This window comes from Pleurodeles waltl, chromosome 1_2 (assembly GCF_031143425.1).
Source record: "Pleurodeles waltl isolate 20211129_DDA chromosome 1_2, aPleWal1.hap1.20221129, whole genome shotgun sequence".
In the NCBI taxonomy this organism is placed as follows: domain Eukaryota; kingdom Metazoa; phylum Chordata; class Amphibia; order Caudata; family Salamandridae; genus Pleurodeles; species Pleurodeles waltl.
Genome location: NC_090437.1, coordinates 1,169,023,468 through 1,169,043,362, shown reverse-complemented (window position 1 = coordinate 1,169,043,362; position 19,895 = coordinate 1,169,023,468). Strand labels below are relative to the sequence as shown.

Genomic DNA, 19,895 nt, shown 5'->3' with positions numbered 1-19,895 from the left:
TAAGACTGGTAAGACTAGTGAAGGGAGTTATCCAAGAGGTTGTAGAATGGCGGGTACTTTTTTATTTATTTTTTTACACACTACGGAGCTGGTTAATTTGGGTTTTATGGTGGGTAAGCAAGAGATTGCACAGATGGGGGAATCAGATCTTCTCCCAACACATCAAAATTGGGAATTTGGAATGAAATTCTGCCAAACTTTAGAAAGGGAAGTATATAAGGGGAGAGGTTGTACGAAAAAATATTATAAGATCTGGGGAGATCAAACTTGAGCATGAATTAGGTGAAGGGGTGACACGGTATACAGCTCAGACACGCAGGTAGGAAGGGGAGATGACAATTCTACTGGATTATAAACATAATATTGGGAGCTGGGCTAGCCACTTGAGGGGATATATTGTAGTCATGGCTATGCCTTCTGAAATGGGGGATGGGGTAACCATGGCAGATTGGGTTGTGGAAAGTTGGCGCGTATGTTATGTTCTTTGTTTGTTGGAATGGAAATGGTAAGAAATATAAAATAAATAAATAAAGTTGGCTGGAACCATCATTTGTTTTGAGTTGAAACAAAACTGCCTTTGTGAAAATAGAGGAAGGGAACCAATACCCAGAATAGTTCAAATCCTTTTTTGCAAATTTCTGCCAATTGTTTTGTAAACTGAGATTCGAATAACACTGTACTGGAGAAGCTCTCTGAACATCAGGATTTTGAGAACCTCTTTGGACAAGAGTATTAATTTGTAATATAAGAGGAAAGCATTAAATACTTATTTGTAGGCAACATGCTGAAGGGACTAGTTAGGTGTGTATTTGAAAAGTGACAGGGAATTAGATATTACATTTTATGAGTGGATACCGATCTTGTGAAGTTTAAATCCAATAATTATGTAGGTTTTATGTGCTTATGAAGCGCTAATGCAAATAACTTCTGATCATACATATAATGGGAAAAGTTCTTTGTATAATTTATCCTTGTCACATGCACAATATGGATTCTTACTTTGCTTAGGATAAAGAAATATTTACTAGCAACTTATGTACAAGATTTTCTCTTTTCACATGTGTAGTTCGATGCAACTGATGGAAATAGGGGACATCAGAGTGAAAAAAATAAGTTTGGAAGAGGAATACCCAAAGTGTTGTACAGGAACTGGATTGTCAACAATATGGTAGGGGAAGTAGAGTTCTTATGGTATGGTAGGAAACAGTACGTGCAGTGAGGTGGGGGAAGCAGAATACCCATATATTAGTAGGGGAAGCTGCGAAGATCAGCTCTGACAAAATTTACTTTTTAATGCACAATTACTTAACTGCATGTAGCAATTCCCAGCACACATTATATAGTGTACTGAAAACTAAAACAAAGAATATGCACATGTAACAATGGGTAACTTGCATTCTATGTTCATATTTACTATTCACTCAAATCACAGACAATGATATGTTACTTACGGAGGTCTGTCCTCCAAGATAAGTGCTGTTGTAGAGAGAGGCTCAAAGTCAAGATTCTTCCTCACGCTTTGCCTGGGAGGTGGGGACTTCTGAGCTCGCCCAGTTCTTTCTTCATATTCCTATAAAACCGGAGAGCTTAAATTGGTTTTAAGTTGTAATAAGATCACACATCTGAACCCAATTAAATCCAGTCTCTGGAGAGACACCTAATGAATTGCAGTTCTAAATAATGTACACTACAGAAACAAAATGTAAAGCAGATTAGACTTAGCCAATTCAGTGTTTTTAATTTCACATGTTTTTATTGTTGTTCAGCAAAATAAACAGAAAAATATAAGGAAACAGTATACTTCTTTGACAAATGGACATGGTAGATTGTTAGGCAGATAAAGTGAAGAAGCCCAAGGTAAAAAAAAAAAAAAAAAGAAGAGTACAGTCTGCAACAGCCCATTCACATTTGTCAAGTGGAAGCAGTGTGAGATCCCAATGGCTTTCTTGTATGCACAATTGACTTGACCAAAGATCTGTAACAAAGATTGATGGTGGAAGTTCTGGACCTATGACTTGTGAGTGTGTTCTGACAGCGAATGAGGAGGGGTGCACTACACTCACTACGTTCTGCACTCTACAAGCAAGAGATCTCATGAACAAACAGATATACAACTTCCTATTAGATAGCCACCCCAATCACATCTACACCTCCAGGACATCTCTATGTATGTAGGCCTTGCAGTTTGTTGCTGATCGGTTGCCTGCAATGCATTACCATGCTCTGCCTTCTATGACCCTTCAACACATTATCACTGCGGTCTCCGAACGCAACCCACTCACCCCCACCTGTACAAACCCAACCCCCTAGCAACTAACAGCAGTGCGTTTGACCGCTGGTCTACAATTAAGCAACACGCCTCTGCAACTTGCTCTCCGCCATCCCACTTACTCACACTGTCAGGGCTCTCTGCTGCGGTAGGCATAGATGGGAGTGTCCAGGTCCTCCAGACACTCAGTGCTTGCTGCCAACTGCCACTGTCAGCTGCAAGCTCTCTTCAAAGGCCCAGCCACTTCACAGCATGACTCTCACATTATGAGGCTTCTCCATTCAGGACTATGAGGGGGTGAGGCCTACAACTTATGATGCTGGTGGTAGCATTTTTGCCCGACCACCCTCTAACCAGCAGATTCTCATTCTCAGGTTGAGGATTTGTGAAGTGTGGCACTCTGAAAGCAAAAGGGATGCTCTAGCTCATGGGTACTCGCAAACATTTTCCCAGGGGCCAAAAGGTTTTGTCTGATGTGCACGGGGCTGCATTGATGCCTGGGCAGTGGCGGTTGAGTGGGGTGCCTGGGGGCATTGGTGGCAAGGTAGGTGTATGTGAAGCAGAGGATATATATATCTCTTGTGGCTGAAATGAACAATGGGAAACCAGAAAACGTAGAATTAATCCCGCTTTCCCCACTTATCCAAATTGTGTGATTCTAGGCAATTGTTTAACTTCACTTTCCCTCCTTTTTCTGCATTACCACGTATAAGAAGACCTTGAAATACATGATTTCATGGTGCTGCACAAAACCTGCTTCTATGCTTGATTTAATAAACTATAATGTTGTTCATGTATGATAGGAATCCAGGCCACCCATAAAGTGCACATAACAAGTGGCATCCCTCTTTAATTTTACTATTGGTGGTGTTCTCAGGGTAAGGAGAAGAATTAATGTTGCCAAATTTATGTTTGAAAACTATCACGTTTACATGAATACATCTCAATGCACTGATATAACAAATTGTACTAGGGTGAAATGGTTCTGTATGTTAACTAAATACACTTTTTTAATTTTGAAGTGACTGACCTAGTTTTACACCTATGCTGCAAGATGTATTTAAAAATTTAGGCGTTTCTAAAGTTAAGTGCAGAAGTCCCTAGTTACTTCCTTTCTTTAACACCAACTAAGTTTAAAATAAATTATTTTGTGTCTATTTAATATTTTTATTGTTAGTGCTGGGTCGAACAAACACCTGCCCAGTGCTCCGGTTGCCCAGAGGGCCTCATGTTAAGGTCAGAGGGGTCGCATGAGGCCCGCGGGCCGTACTTTGAGTATCCATGCTCTAGCTGCTTGAGTGAATGGGTCTGGCAGAGCCATGGTGGTGTGCAAATACACTTGAGGGAAAGTACCACAGAGTACATTTATTGTGGTTTGTAAATACGGTCCCACCAGTGACCTAACAGCATCTAACTCCTCTCAATTAAAGAACTAACTCTTCCAATTGTGAACACCAACTGTGGCCCTATACAGTAGCAATTATACAATGTACAGAGGTAATTAACTCTTCAGGTAATGCTTTGCCCTCTCCAAGGGCACCTTGCTTTCTCGGCTGTGCCAAAAGTCTGTAGCAAGATGGTGGAAATGAAAGCATCTAATCTCAAGGATCCGAAGACTGAACTAAAGCACACAAAGCAAGATCCACCAACACCTAAACTCTCCACTGAAGTAAAAAACAAACCAAAATCCAACAATGGACATTATTTTGACGGGAAAAAAGTACTGGGTTCCAGGACAGTGCACAGAGTACCAAGACCAATACGGATTTACTCCAGGTCGAAGTCCCAGGCATCAGAAAAGACTTCAGAGAGTTGGCAATCAGGGTGATGGGTGCGGAACCTAGAACAGACAGACAGGAGCAGGACAAACACACTGACAAGGCTGGTAGAAACACTGTACTGCTGCAGTGTGAATTTTAGTCTTGAAGGCCCATAACAGTTTTTGGCCTTCCAGATGGTTCAAAAGGGCCTGAATCCGCATTTGTCACAATCCTTGAACAGTGGATACCCAAATTAACATCACAGAAGACTGTGCAAAAGATATGGTCACAAGAAGAAAGGGCTTAATGGCCCTGTGCAGAAAGTTTGCAGCAAGGTCTACGACACATTCGTTTGCAGGCCAAGTCCTTTTACGTTTCTATTTCAGTGGCAAAACACACACACTTTCAGCGAACCTGTTGACTTACAAACATTTTTCACCACTAAACTGAAGTAAAAAAAATTGACAATGTTGTAAACAATTGCCTAATGCCTTGCTCTACAAACTAAAGTCAGTACTTGTACTAAACTAACATTGCTTAACATCCTTAAACCCAATCTCTAACAACTAATAACGGCAAAACTGAGTAAGCTAGACACATCTTCGAATAACTGCCACGTTGCTACCAACCAAACCATGCACACTGTTAGCTGTTTTTCATAATCCACGCAGCTACTAATTCTTGCTATATCCCTAGCCAACAGTTTTCTACTATTAACACAAAGTTAATGTTCTAGCTAGGCTTCCATCACACATGCTGAGCTGTTCATTTGCCGTTAACCAATACACACAGATCATAATTGCTTAAACATAACACTTTGTGCATGTCGTTGCTCATACTCTGCACATTCATCAGCACTACTTATGTTGTTTTGTCTAGTGCACAAATCCCCCGAAAGATTATCCAGACGCTTTGACAAGGTGTGTTGTCCCAAGGTGCATATATGAAGTCAGGTCTTCAGCTTCTTGCAGAACTCAAGAAGTGAGGAGGAAGCCCCGAAGTGTTGAGCGAGGTCGTTTCATGTCTTGAGTGCAATGTAGGAGAATGACCCATCTCTAGTTTCTATTTTTGTGGACACGGGGCGTGTGTGTGAGATAGTGAGGCAGAGCGTAGGTGTCTGGTGGGTTGGCAAAAGTGTACACAGCTGTTCAGGTATTCTGGTCCTGTGCTGTGTGGGGATTTGTATGTGTGTGTGTGAGAAGTTTGAATTGGCAGTGCTTGTGAAGGGCCAGTCAGTGAGGCTTCCTGAGCTGCAGTGTGATGGGGGGTGGCTTGGTTAAATGTTAATGCAAACCCTAAACATTGATAAACGTCTAAGCTTTACTAAACTGAAGTGTTGCTAAAACTGTAAAGCAAATAACTTTATTCTGCTCATGTGGCCCTTGGAGGTGGGGGCAGTGGGAGGCGAGTTTGAGCTTATATTTTTAATGTTTAATTTACTTTTTTCTGTGCGCTGACGTTTTGTTTTCTCTTTTACCTGCTGTCAGAGCAACAACCATCACTAGTAAAAAGTATCACCTCTGTGCTCAAATTTGTTTTGTAAATTCATATCCAAATAATCCTGTTTGCTCAAGTTTTATCAACAGAGGACAAACCGGGTATCCAGAACATTTCTCTCCTGGGGGAAACTGGCTGATCACCCCGCTTTGCAATTACCAACCCTACCTAGTTGAAGGTCACTATCCTGCAATGTCTTATCTTAAAATATCTCTAAATGCAAGTACAAACTGCAGGGTGATATTCTATTTGTGCAGGAATTCAAAACTGGCTACTGCAATGCCCTAAAAAAGGGAAGGCAGCCAACTAACAGGCTTCAGACTTGACCTTCACACTGTAATCATCTATGGCCCTAACTCCGACATTTGAATTCTGATCCTTTCTTAACACAGAAATGTACAGACCTATGCCAAAATGTTAACACTGTAGCTGAGGGGTGATTTAAACACTGGACATGATAGGATCAGCAGTCGACCCGCAAATTGTCTTTTGCTATAAAAACACTCCTTTGTCCCATACACGTTAGAGAGAGTCTAGCCAGATGACCACAACTGCATGCCTCGCTACAGCTGCTCGCTTAGACTGCCGAACCCCTGGCCTACAATGGGGACAGTGTCTCTCTAGACTACAGGCTTCCTTAATCAGGTATGAGGGATGTCTTCCCAGGGGGAAACCTGAAAGGCGGATTAGGGTTTACTATGCTGTGCTCTAACATACCTTAGGTAGGAGAACCACATATCACTCCTAGTGACAGTATGGTGGGACTGTTTTTGTGTTTCACTCTCCTTGTCACAATCTTGCTTTTATTGTGTTTTATCATCCTAGTTATTGCCATACTTGCATTTTATCTAACCCTTATTGAACTATATTCTGCCTCTGTTTGTCTTTGCCTGTGTGAGACTAACGCAACTGAGAGAACGGGACGTGATCTGATCGACCACGATTCCCCTCAGGAGTTTTTCTGGTCATGAGCCCGGTTGTTACAATCATCCCTGCTCTTGGATAGAGATGAGGCACTGCTAGTTAGCTGGAAAACCCAGATTAGACCGACGGGTGTCACATGGAGTGGAATTATTCCTGGTATCCCACAATCTATGCAATTCTGCCACCTAAATCCAGTAGCTTTATCAGGAAAATTAGAACCTATGCAACAACACAACTTTACTGTTGTGTCACAATTGGGGTGTATAGGTATCTTGTGTTTGCTTTGTTATTTCACTGTACAGTAGTACCCAGGACCTTCATGCATCAAATCAACGCATATATCCAAATTGGTTGTTACATTTTTTACTTATGGTAATCTGGCATCAGGCAAGAATATTTTTATAGACAGTTCTTGCCATATAACAGCCTTCTTGGAGTTTTCTCATCAGTACTCGTTTTCATTATCCCCTAGTTGCTAGTGTCCATTCAGTTATATATTTAATCCAATCTTGCAGCTCACAAACCTTAATATTTGCCCAAGTTATCACTCTGAGTCTTATAGCTAATTAAAGTGTAAACTTCACAAATGTCCTCTTTATTTTAGATTTTAAGTGGGTAGCCCCCCTTGCCAAGCAAACACTTCTGTGGGCACTTATCTATTTTTATTTGTGAATGTTCAGCTATTGATCTATAACGTGCTGCCAACAGCTGGCTATTTTCCATTAGTACTCCCACACGAAATGGAATAAGGTAGTCTCCAGTAATCTGCATTTGGGGCAATCTGTATTCTTCCTGGGGTCGAATTTTTGGAGCATCGCCAGGGAAATTTATGTTCTGTGGCTAAAATTAAACTGTAATGTCAGAACCTGCCATTGTCTGTTGCATAATTTGTTAACGAACAGGCCTATGGCCACACCTTGTCTGCAAACACAATCCTACAATCCAGGGCTTCTGATGAGTTTTTAACTGCAGTTTAGAGGTATCGGCCCTGATAGTAGAATACAATTTGGTAATTATTTTACTGCCTTTATCTGCTTTAATAGTTCTAATATAAGAGATTCCCATGGAGGATTACACAGTTCCCCTCATACTTCTAACACTGTTCTACACATAGCAAGGAATTGTATAAATTGCCCTGCGTCTAACTGAAGGTCTTGATAGCTCAAGCTCAGGTAATAGATTACTTAACCTTGTGCCCTTTGCATGCAGGCCACCAACTGTCGCACATCCACCCATCTTCCACTAAAGTCAACCCAAGTTTTTGTCCGATTATAGAACCCAAAGTGGGAGATTTTTTGTATACTGGAATCCTTTGCCCCACTTTGATATGAACATCTTCCAAATCCGAGTTACAAAGCTTAATAAATCGGGTTGTACGTTAGATGCGTCTCTAGCCTAATACAGTTGTTTTGGCTATAGTTGCTTAACCATTTTCCTGAACAGTGGACCAAGGTTCACAGCTTCAATAGAGGGAACATACCTCCACAATACTGTATTTAAGGCCATTTCTTGGTCACTTCTTTCAATTTCACATGTTATATGCATTACATTCCTATATACAGTACTGTTCTCCTGCCAATTATAAACTTGCACTGGTATTTATGAACCAATTGTCAAATTATATGCTTTGTTCCAATGGCTAAAATTGTACTCAATATTTTTGTATCTGTCTTGCATATGGACAGCAGCATGTACGCCTTAAAGTCCAATAGACCTTTTACCGACTTCAGCAGAACAATCATCAATGCCCCCTTCACAAACCGTGGAAGTATACCCTCTGCTATGGCCTCCAGATAGAACTGTAGGACTTTATTTGCCAGGCCTCTACTTATCATAGGTCTTATACTATTCCACCAGAAGAATCCATTCCTGGTGTCTTACAGGTACTCCGCTCTTTTACTGTAGTTGTTACTTCCTCTAATGTAAAAGGTCCATCCAACTGCTCTCCGGTCATGTGCTGTTTCAATGCCCTTGTGGCCAGTATAGATGTATCTCAAGAGTCCTCTCTGTGTTGTGTGTCAGTATATAGTACATATAAAATACTCTATTTCTTCTAATGCATATCCTATGTTTCTCAAAGGCTCAGAGGTAATATTAATGGGGGCTCTTTCTTTTATCAGACATCCAAATAATTTGCCCGCTGTGTCTGCTTCCCTGTACAGTACTTGACAGTGCGATTTATTCTGAAGTAGCTCAATAGTTTTTTTCTTTCAATTGTGCTGCAGGCAACTATTCCATTGCCTCCCTACATGTTTTTATTTTGACTTTGGTAAATAACTGGTCACCTATTCTCTCAAATATGTAGGAGGATCTCATGAATGTCAACCTTCATTACAACTGTCACAGCGTCCCATCCTCTTCATTTAGAGGTAGCTGTGAACTCCTTATCTCTATAATATCCTTGTATCCCCCACACTATTCCCACCCCCCCCAATCATCATCAGGTATTGAAAATGTCACTTACCCAGTGTACATCTGTTCGTGGCATCAGTCGCAGTAGATTCACATGTTCTGCATAGCTCGCCATCTGGTGTTGGGCCGGAGTGTTACAAGTTGTTTTTCTTCGAAGAAGTCTTTCGAGTCACGGGACCGAGTGACTCCTCCTTTTGTCTCCATTGCGCATGGGCGTCGACTCCATCTTCGATTGTTTTTCCCCGCAGAGGGTGAGGTAGGAGTTGAATTGTAGTAATAGTGCCCATGCAATGGAGTGACTAAGTATGTACTTATTTAAGGTTGAGATGATACATATACAAATATTTGAAGGTAACTTCCAAACTGCTACAGGCTCCCGGGGGAGGCGGGTGGGCACATGCGAATCTACTGCGACTGATGCCACGAACAGATGTACACTGGGTAAGTGACATTTTCAGTTCGATGGCATCTGTCGCTGTAGATACGCATGTTCTGCATAGACTAGTAAGCAGTTATCTCCCCAAAAGCGGTGGATCAGCCTGTAGGAGTGGAAGTAGTTTGAAATAATGTTCTTAATACGGCTTGACCTACTGTGGCTTGTTGTGCGGATAACACGTCTACACAGTAGTGCTTGGTGAATGTGTGAGGCGTAGACCATGTGGCTGCCTTACATATTTCTTGCATTGGGATGTTTCCTAGAAAGGCCATGGTAGCACCTTTTTTCCTGGTTGAGTGTGCCCTTGGTGTAATGGGCAGCTGTCGTTTAGCTTTAAGGTAGCAGATTTGGATGCATTTAACTATCCATCTGGCTATACCTTGTTTTGATATTGGGTTTCCTGCATGAGGTTTTTGAAATGCAATAAATAGTTGTTTAGTCTTTCTGATGTTCTTTGTTCTGTCAATGTAATACATCAATGCTCTTTTGACATCTAACGTATGTAGTGCCCTTTCAGCTACGGTATCTGGCTGTGGAAAGAACACTGGAAGTTCCACTGTTTGATTTAGATGGAACGGTGAAATAACCTTTGGCAAAAATTTAGGATTGGTCCTTAGGACGACCTTATTTTTGTGAAGTTGTATAAAAGGTTCTTTTATTGTAAACGCCTGAATCTCGCTTACTCTTCTTAGGGAAGTAATGGCGATGAGAAATGCCACCTTCCAGGTTAGGAACTGTATTTCGCAGGAGTGCATGGGTTCAAAAGGTGGACCCATAAGTCTAGTTAGGACCACATTTAGGTTCCATGAAGGAACAGGTGGTGTTCTTGGTGGTATAATTCTCCTAAGTCCCTCCATGAATGCTTTAATGACTGGTATCTTATATAGGGAAGTTGAATAGGTAGTCTGCAGGTATGCAGATATTGCTGCAAGGTGTATTTTAATGGAAGAGAAAGCCAGGTTAGATTTCTGTAAGTGAAGCAAGTAACCCACTACATGTTCTGGAGTTGTGTGTAATGGTTGTATTTGATTAATATGGCAGTAGCAAACAAACCTCTTCCATTTACTTGCATAGCAGTGCCTGGTGGATGGCCTTCTGGCTTGCTTTATGACTTCCATACATTCTTGGGTAAGTTGCAAGTGCCCGAATTCTAGGATTTCAGGAGCCAGATTGCTAGATTCAGCGATGCTGGATCTGGGTGTCTGATCTTTTGGTTGTGTTGTGTCAACAGATCTGGCCTGTTGGGCAATTTGATGCAGGGTACTACTGATAGGTCTAGCAGCGTTGTGTACCAGGGTTGCCTTGCCCAAGTTGGTGCTATTAATATGAGTTTGAGTTTGTTTTGACTGAGTTTGTTTACCAGGTAAGGAAGGAGAGGGAGAGGAGGAAAAGCGTAAGCAAATATCCCTGACCAGTTCATCCATAGGGCATTGCCTTGGGACTGTTTGTGTGGGTATCTGGATGCGAAGTTTTGGCATTTTGCGTTCTCCTTCGTCGCAAACAAGTCTATCTGAGGTGTTCCCCAGAGTTTGAAATAAGTGTTCAGAATTTGGGGGTGAATTTCCCATTCGTGGACCTGTTGGTGATCTCGAGAGAGATTGTCTGCGAGTTGATTTTGGATCCCTGGTATAAATTGTGCTATTAGGCGAATTTGGTTGTGAATTGCCCAACGCCAAATTTTTTGTGCTAGCAGGCTTAACTGCGTGGAGTGCGTCCCCCCTTGCTTGTTTAGGTAATACATTGTTGTCATGTTGTCTGTTTTGACGAGAATGTATTTGTGAACTATTATTGGTTGGAAAGCTTTTAGTGCTTGAAAAACTGCTAGAAGTTCTAGGTGATTTATATGCAGTTTTGTTTGATGTACGTTCCATTGTCCTTGTATGCTGTGTTGATCGAGGTGTGCTCCCCACCCTGTCATGGAAGCATCTGTTGTTATTACGTATTGTGGCACTGGGTCTTGGAAAGGCCGCCCCTTGTTCAAATTTATGTTGTTCCACCACAGAAGCGAGAGGTAAGTTTGGCGGTCTATTAACACCAGATCTAGAAGATGACCCTGTGCTTGAGACCACTGTGATGCTAGGCACTGTTGTAAGGGCCTCATGTGCAGTCTTGCGTTTGGGACAATGGCTATGCATGAAGACATCATGCCTAGGAGTTGTAATACCATCTTTGCTTGTATCCTTTGTGTTGGATACATGCGTTGTATGATGGTGTTGAAATTTTGAATTCTTTGGGGACTTGGAGTGGCTACTCCCTTTGATGTGTCTATTATGGCTCCTAGGTATTGTTGTACCTTGCGCGGCAGAATGTTGGATTTTGTGAAGTTGACGGTGAACCCTAGTTTGAAGAGGGTTTGTATGATCTGATTTGTGTGATTTGAGCACTCTATTAACGAATGGGCCTTGATTAGCCAGTCGTCTAGATATGGGAACACATGTATTTGCTGCCTTCTTATGTGTGCAGCGACTACCGCTAGACATTTGGTAAAGACTCTTGGTGCGGTTGTTAATCCGAAAGGCAGTACCTTGAATTGGTAATGTATTCCTTTGAATACAAACCTTAGGTATCTCCTGTGCGATGGGTGTATTGGTATATGGAAATAAGCATCCTTGATGTCTAAAGTTGCCATATAGTCGTGTAGATTTAGCAATGGTAATACCTCTTGTAGTGTGACCATGTGAAAGTGGTCTGATTTGATGAAAGTGTTCACTACTCTGAGGTCTAGGATTGGTCTCAGCGTTTTGTCCTTCTTTGGTATCAGAAAGTACAGTGAGTAAACTCCTGTGTTTATTTGTGTGTTTGGCACTAATTCGATTGCATTCTTTTGCAATAGTGCCTGCACTTCTATCTCCAGGAGATTGGAATGATGTTTTGTCAAATTTTGTGCTTTTGGTGGTATGTTTGGAGGGAATTGTAGAAATTCTATGCAATAACCATGTTGGATAATTGCTAGAACCCAAGTGTCTGTAGTGATTTCCTCCCATGCTTTGTAATAATGACTTATTCTTCCCCCCACTGGTGTTGTGTGGAGGGGGTGAGTGACATGTGAGTCACTGTTTAGTAGTAGTGGTTTTGGGGCTTTGAAATCTTCCTCTATTCCTAGGGAATTGCCCTCCTCTATATTGTCCCCGAAAATTTCCTCTATACTGTCCCTGGTAACTGGACAGTGTTGCTTGTGAGGTGCTGGCTTGTGTGCTCTGACCCCGAAACCCTCCTCTAAAGGGTGTTTTACGGAATGTGCTGTAATTCCCTCTGCTCTGCGGGGAGTAGAGTGCGCCCATGGCTTTGGCAGTGTCCGTGTCTTTTTTAAGTTTCTCAATGGCTGTGTCCACTTTTGGACCGAACAGTTCTCTTTCGTTAAAAGGCATATTGAGAACTGCTTGCTGAATCTCTGGCTTAAATCCTGACGTTCTGAGCCATGCATGCCTTCTAATAGTTACAGATGTATTAATTGTCCGTGCAGCTGTATCTGCAGCGTCCATGGAGGAGCGGATCTGGTTGTTGGAAATGGTCTGTCCCTCCTCAACCACTTGTTTTGCCCTATTTTGTAGGTCCTTGGGCAGATGTTCAATGAGATGTTGCATCTCATCCCAATGGGCTCTGTCATAGCGCGCAAGTAGTGCCTGGGAGTTCGCGATGCGCCACTGGTTTGCAGCTTGTGCTGCAACTCTCTTACCAGCTGCATCGAACTTGCGGCTTTCTTTATCTGGGGGTGGTGCATCTCCAGATGTGTGGGAGTTGGCCCTTTTCCTAGCTGCACCTACAACAACAGAGTCTGGTGGCAGCTGTGTAGTGATGAACGCCGGGTCTGTAGGAGGCGCCTTATACTTCTTTTCCACCCTTGGTGTGATTGCCCTACTTTTGACCGGCTCCTTAAAGATGTCTTTTGCGTGCCGGAGCATACCAGGGAGCATAGGCAGGCTTTGGTATGAGCTGTGGGTGGAGGAGAGTGTATTGAACAAAAAATCATCCTTGACCTGTTCAGAGTGGAGGCTTACATTATGAAATTGTGCTGCTCTAGCCACCACTTGAGAATACGCGGTGCTGTCCTCTGGTGGAGATGGCTTCGTAGGGTATGCCTCCGGACTGTTATCTGACACTGGGGCGTCGTATAGTTCCCATGCGTCTTGATCTTGGTCACCCTGGCTCATGGTGGTGTGAGCTGGGGAGTGTGATGGAGTTTGTGCTGGTGAGACGTTAATCACGGGCGGAGGAGAGGGTGGTGGGGTAACTTTTTTTAACCACTTTTGGTTGTGGTGTCTGTTCAGTTTGGAACTCCAACCTTCTCTTTCTTCTGATAGGGGGAAGGGTGCTTATTTTTCCTGTCTCCTGCTGTATGAAAATACGCTTTGCGTATGGTCCACATCAGTTGATTGTAGCTCTTCCTCAAACCTATGCTTTTGCATTTGGGAGGTTAGCGAGTGCTCTTCTGTATAAGAGCCTGAAGCTGGGTCGGTTGCAGTTTGTTTCGGGACCGAAACCCTGTCTGCGTCTTTTTTCGGCTCCGAGGTGACTTTTTTCTTTTTCGGGGCCGAAACCTCTCGGCGCCGATCTTCTTCGGGGCCGCTGTCTCGGCGTCAAGCCGTGTCTACACCGGCATCTCGGTGTCGATGCTTGTCTCCAGCACTTTCTCGGTCCCGAGAAGGCTGCGTGCCGGTGTCTCGACCGGAGTCGGACGATCTCGGCACTGTTTGGGCCTTTTTCGGTGCCGACGGTCGGTCACCGAATTTATGGGTCGAGCCATGGCCTGGTGGCAGTGGCGTCCCCTGGGCCTTGTAAATCTTCTTCTGAGTGGTTTTCGACGTCTTACTCACGGTTTGTGTATCGTCGAATCCTTCGGAGTCCGAGTCTTGGATCGAGAAGGTACCTTCCTCCTCTTGTTCCTCGAACTCTCGGTGGGCTGTCGGCGCGGACGCCATCTGAAGTCTTCTGGCTCGACGGTCTCGGAGTGTTTTTCGGGACCGGAACGCACGACAGGCCTCGCAGGTGTCTTCACTGTGCTCAGGTGACAGGCACAGGTTACAGACCAAGTGTTGGTCTGTATAGGGGTATTTATTGTGGCATTTGGGGCAGAAACGGAACGGGGTCCGTTCCATCGGCGTTCTTCAGCACGCGGTCGGGCCGACCAGGCCCCGACGGGGGATCGAAAAAACTACCCCGAAGGGCACCGGAGCTCTTTGATCCTTCGACGCAGTGTTGAATCTAACTACGCCGATCCCGAACGCAACAATACCGACGAAAATCTTCCGAAATTAGCTATCTTTCCGTTCCGAAACTCGGAGCGACAGGAACACGTCCGAACCCGATGGCGGAAAAAAAACAATCGAAGATGGAGTCGACGCCCATGCGCAATGGAGACAAAAGGAGGAGTCACTCGGTCCCGTGACTCGAAAGACTTCTTCGAAGAAAAACAACTTGTAACACTCCGGCCCAACACCAGATGGCGAGCTATGCAGAACATGCGTATCTACAGCGACAGATGCCATCGAACATCATGTTTTGTTCAATGCCAACACTTGTAAGCTCTGTGTAGGTATAATAGCTCTGTATTTCCTGCATTATATTGAAAGCGTAGAGAAAGTAAACAGATAGTACTCTTGCCAGATACTGTTTGCTGATTAACTTAAAATCTACTCTAGAGCAGTTAGGTGCCTGTGTATCTAAGTGTGACTTTCCCAGTCTCTGGGCTAATGCTGCCTGAATACATTCACCAGATCCATTAAAAAAAAAATTACCTGTTGCTACACCTTAGAAATGTTATTTAGAATTGGAATACTGAGGTGTTCTGTCTGAATTGTTACTTAAGATGCAAATAAAATATTTATCCAAATTTCAGCTGTTCCCAAGAAAGATAACATTTTAGCAAAGCTTTATGAAACAAAAAAACCCTTGTGTCATCTATGTTGGGGGCATATATTCCCACACTGGTTATCTCCCTTCTATTCAGTTTCACCTGTAACATATCCTCACTTCGGCACAGTATAACTTTATATGGACACATTTGGAACCAACCAAATCCCCACTCCCCCGGCATGTATGGCGACTACTTAGCGAGCACTCATGCTACTTAAACACCAAACAAGTTGAGTTGCTCTAATGTGAAGAACATCAGAACAGGGGAGGTGAAGTTTAATAATGCGCAGTACGTGCATACTATTTCAGAAAACCATGGTTTTTGTATGTTCAATATAGCGCATGGTGGAATAATATTGTAGCTTCTATAACTAATGAGGCTACTTTATTACAGTCTCTTGGAATGCATTGCACTGTTATGTAACTTAAACTAACAAACTTTAGCAAGCAAATTAACCAACACTATTAGCTGTCTGGAGCACCAACATAAAACAAATGAAACTCTAACGAAGCAAAACAAACTCTAACTCATATTAAGGGATTTTGTTAGCAACAGTGAAACATAAAAGTTCTCAACTTCACTCTCATGTGATCATCTCAAACACACACACACACATATATATATATTTTTTTTTCATAAGGTTCCTAGGGCAGATGGCTCCTGGAAGGTGACATTTTCCCCTTTGTACATACTTTAATTCAGAATAACCTCACAAAAGAGAAAGTGGCATTATTGACTTTCAGCTTTTTCTTTAACAGCAGAACTCCTTTTGATTCAATGGAGGTGGCTTGAGCAGATTCCCATCTTGCAGCCATTCCATGTGATCATGTGGAATTTCTTCTTATAGCAAGGGTTTGTTACACAATTGTAGCAAAATGCTTAAAGAACATTGTTACTGGGTATTTGACAGATTGCCGCTTTAGCAGTGGCGCACTTTGAGCCCTTTCTATTTCAAAATAATTTTCAAAATTAAGGGAGTAGCCAGAGACCTTGGCATGTAAGGTGAAGTCACCAAAAGCTGTTCGACAACAATCTGTGTTCTCCAGATGTGTATTTGTGTACTTTAGCCTGTTTCCTATAAGCTTCTATAGGGTTACCCAGGCAGATAAAAGATCGCCCGGGATCTCAAAATTACAGATTGCATCTGTATTTCAGGGAAGTTTTCTATAAACATGCACCTTAGCACTCATTACCAGTAGACACTGGTGGTGGAAAGCTAATCAGATTTTAGGCCTTGTTTGTTTGTGTTTTTTTTTTTTTTTATCACTTTCCCCACTCAAAAGGGCTGTGGCGTAAAGGATCTTTACCTAGAACAAAAATTGCAGTCCTAGCCCCATTTCTTAAGGATGGCAAACAAACTGCCAATTGACAGAGTTAAGTTCATTTTCGGCATCAAGGTACAGCACTATCAGAGCTAAGAATTTCTCTAGATGCTAGCTACTTAGCAAATAATTTAGGTGAGGTATCAGTCTCAAAATTGAATCCGCATAATTGTTGTCTGAACTCAAAGTCTAAAGAGAGGTAGAGCCCCAATGCCTTAAATTCCAAGTCAAGCCTGCGTGAAGTCCACCCCAAATTTAGGCAAAAGTAATTATGCATGTGTAAGCGCCAACTCAGACCCGACTGCTCTATGGCACATAGTCTCAAAATAACCAATGCTAGAATGAGACCTTTTAATCTTGAAACTATGTAAGCCTTCCTTCTGCGTAACTAGTCAGCTCCTGCTTTCAATTAGTCTTAAATTCAGCATCCATATTAAACTACTTCAAAGTCACTTAAATATCAGTTTGAAAGGCAGCCATGTCATGTTAGTGCATTCAGAATACAGTTTATGTTCCCGATCTCCTAAAAAGTAAAAATATTAACAAGGTACTTACCTCTGGTAACGTCATTTCTGGTACAGACTCCAACTGCAGACTGCTGACCATGTAAATTTCCCCTGGTGACAGACTGGATCTTTAGATTTGGATCAGAATGGAAACTTTTAAGCAATTCCCTTGCGAGTCAGAAGGTGGCATTGTGTGACTCTGCATCGGCTCTGTCCTGCCTTGGATGCAATATCAGGGCTCCTCTGTATATGTGTGCCACCTCTGTATGCCGACGTCAGTTTCTTTTTCATCTCTGTCCACGTCGGACACAAAGCCATAGAAATCATGTAGGGCAAGGTGTAGATCTTTCAGATTTGGCATCTTAAAAAAGGAATACGCAAGTCCATTCCACAGAACATGGAAGGAGGGTGGGTCAGTGAGGAATCTGCGATTAGATTGAGACTCTACCAGAGAAGGCATGACTTAAGTTAAGTACCTTGTTCTTTTGGTAGAGACTTCTAATTGCAGATTCCTCATCTAGCAGTACACTTCCTCTGCTGGGGGGGGGGGGAAGGAGGAGTGAGGGAGGGGGTCTGTGGAACAGTCCAGAACAGGAAATCCTGAAGAACAGACATTCAAAGTGCCCATTTCGCCAGCCCTGGCTATCCAGCCAGGAATGCTTTCTGAATTTGTGGAGGGATGTCCACGTAGCAGCCTGACCGATGCACACTAGTCTTCTGAGGGCTGCTTTTTTGCATGCTTATAGCAGTTTTGATGCATAACGCAATCCATCTTGAAATGGTTCTCTTTTACACCACTTTGCTACAGAGAAAGAGACAAGCAGTTGGTCATTCCGTCAGGATTCCTTGGATGTGATGAAGCCATTCTTCCTCCATGGACGGATAAGGCTGTACATAGTAGGCCAACAAAGTGATGGATTGGCCAATGTGAAAGAGCATGATTAACATGGACAGGAATGTCACTTTTGTCCTGAGGACTAACATATCTGGGAAGTTATATGTATATGGGGGACCACGGACAACGCTTGGAGTTCACTCACTTGTCTGGCTAATGTTATGCTAACCAAGAATGCGATCTTGATTAGAAGATGAAGTGAACAACTGTGCATAGGTTCAAAGGGGGTGCACATCAAGTAAGCGAGTACCAATTTAAGGTACCACTGTGGCATGACAAGTGTAGTTGGCAGGGACATATGGACCAGCCCCTTTAAGAAACCCATCACAACAGATGACTTGAAAAAGGATGACTGGTCCGGTAAACATAAGGAAGCTGAAAGGGCAGAGAGGTAACCTTAAACTATTGCAACAGCAAGGCCTTGCAGCACCAGCAACAAACAGAACAACATCTGATAATCTTGCACTCAGCAGTTTCAGGTTTTGAAAAGAGCACCAGTCAACAAACTTCTCTCAGCTTTCTGCATAAACTGATTTGGTTGGTGGACGTCTGGCTGCCAAGAGGACACCAACCACTTCAGAAGGAAGGTCAAAAGACATAAAATGTGGCCACTCACTCTCCACAAATGAAGGTATGGATTGTGCAGATTTGGCTGCAAGGCTTGATCCTGGTGCAGCGACAGGAGGTTTTCCAGAAGGAGCACCAAGATTTGAGGGCATTATGTTCAAGGTCCCTTTCCGTCTGGGGCCACCAGGATGACTTGGGCCCTGCTCTCGATTGTTTTGAGTACTCTGGGCAGGGGAAGGAAGGGCAGAAATATGTACAGAAGCCTCAACCCCCCACTGCTGATTAAAGGAGTCTCTGACCGAGAACTGCCTTGGGAAGTTTTGACACTGCGCATTCTCTGAGGTGGCAAACAAATCAAACTCGTTTTCTCCCCATTGTTGAACGATGTCATGTGCCACCTCCGTGTGTAACCACCATTTGTGACCCGCTAGAAAGAAGTGGCTGAGTTAGTCTGCCCCTGTACTTAAAGACCCTATCCAGTGCTGGGGGGCCAGGGAAATGTTATATCTTTCACAGTCTTCTATGGCAACTGGATGGAGTTTAAAAGTTTGCCTTGGTGTGTTGCCCACTGAGACTTCAGATCCCACTGCAGAGCCAGCATGTGCTAACTTGCATGGACCACAAGCATAATGCAGGAGGCCAAGAGGCCCAAAAGTCTCAGAACCGCTCTCATTGAGACCTAGGTCAAAGGGTGAAACATCAGGAACACAGCCCAAATGTCTTGGACTTGTTGAGGCGGAAGGATGGGTCAGAAAAGCAACGTGTCCAGAATGGCTCAGATGAAGGCAAGCCACTGTGAGTCAAGTGTGACTGTGGCACGTTGATGAAGAAACCCAACAGATAGGTCTTCATCTGGAGGTGGCTCACCAGTGTTTGAGATGAGCCCACCTTCGGTAGCCACTCACCTAGGTATGAGAGGAGATGAGCTGTGACCAACAACATAACTTTTGTGAACACCAGAGGTGCACTGGTTAGGCCAAAGATGAGCACAGAGAACTGAAAGTTCTCATGTCCTTTAGTAAATCGTAGGCAATGCCTGGACGGGAACGTGGAAGTATGCATCCTGCAAGTCCAGAGCTACTATCCAGTATCCTGTATCTAGGGCACACAGGACTTGGACCAGGATGAGCATTTTGAACCTGTCCTTCTGGTGGGAGAAGCACAGAGGGCAAAATTTTAGGATGAGAAAAAGGCCTTCACCCTTTTTGAGCATCAGAAAATAATCGGCATAGCAAACAGTCTCAATCTCTGATATCTGGAATTGAATGAACTGTGGTTCAGGTAGATGGATGGTGCTTGTACTGCCAAGCGACGTGGGGTGGGGTGCTGAAGCAGACAGAATGCCCGGAAGCGACTGTTTTGTCACCTGCCTGTTTACTTGCAGGCAAGATCCTGGTTTTGCACAGGTGCCCATTAGTATAGTATTTCAATAAGCTCCTCTTTAAATGACAGC

At 43.3% G+C, this 19,895-nt stretch overlaps 1 protein-coding gene across 8 annotated transcripts in view; it reads right to left on the bottom strand.

The window, feature by feature from the left end:
* The window catches only part of TBC1D14 (TBC1 domain family member 14), a 490,570-nt gene that overhangs the window by 210,660 nt on the left and 260,015 nt on the right, over positions 1-19,895 (bottom strand). For all 8 annotated transcript variants that reach the window (XM_069203187.1, XM_069203189.1, XM_069203206.1 and 5 more), the window contains one exon: positions 1,452-1,570. In XM_069203187.1, the coding sequence (XP_069059288.1) occupies positions 1,452-1,570 (119 nt within the window). The remainder of the gene's footprint in view (positions 1-1,451; positions 1,571-19,895) is intronic.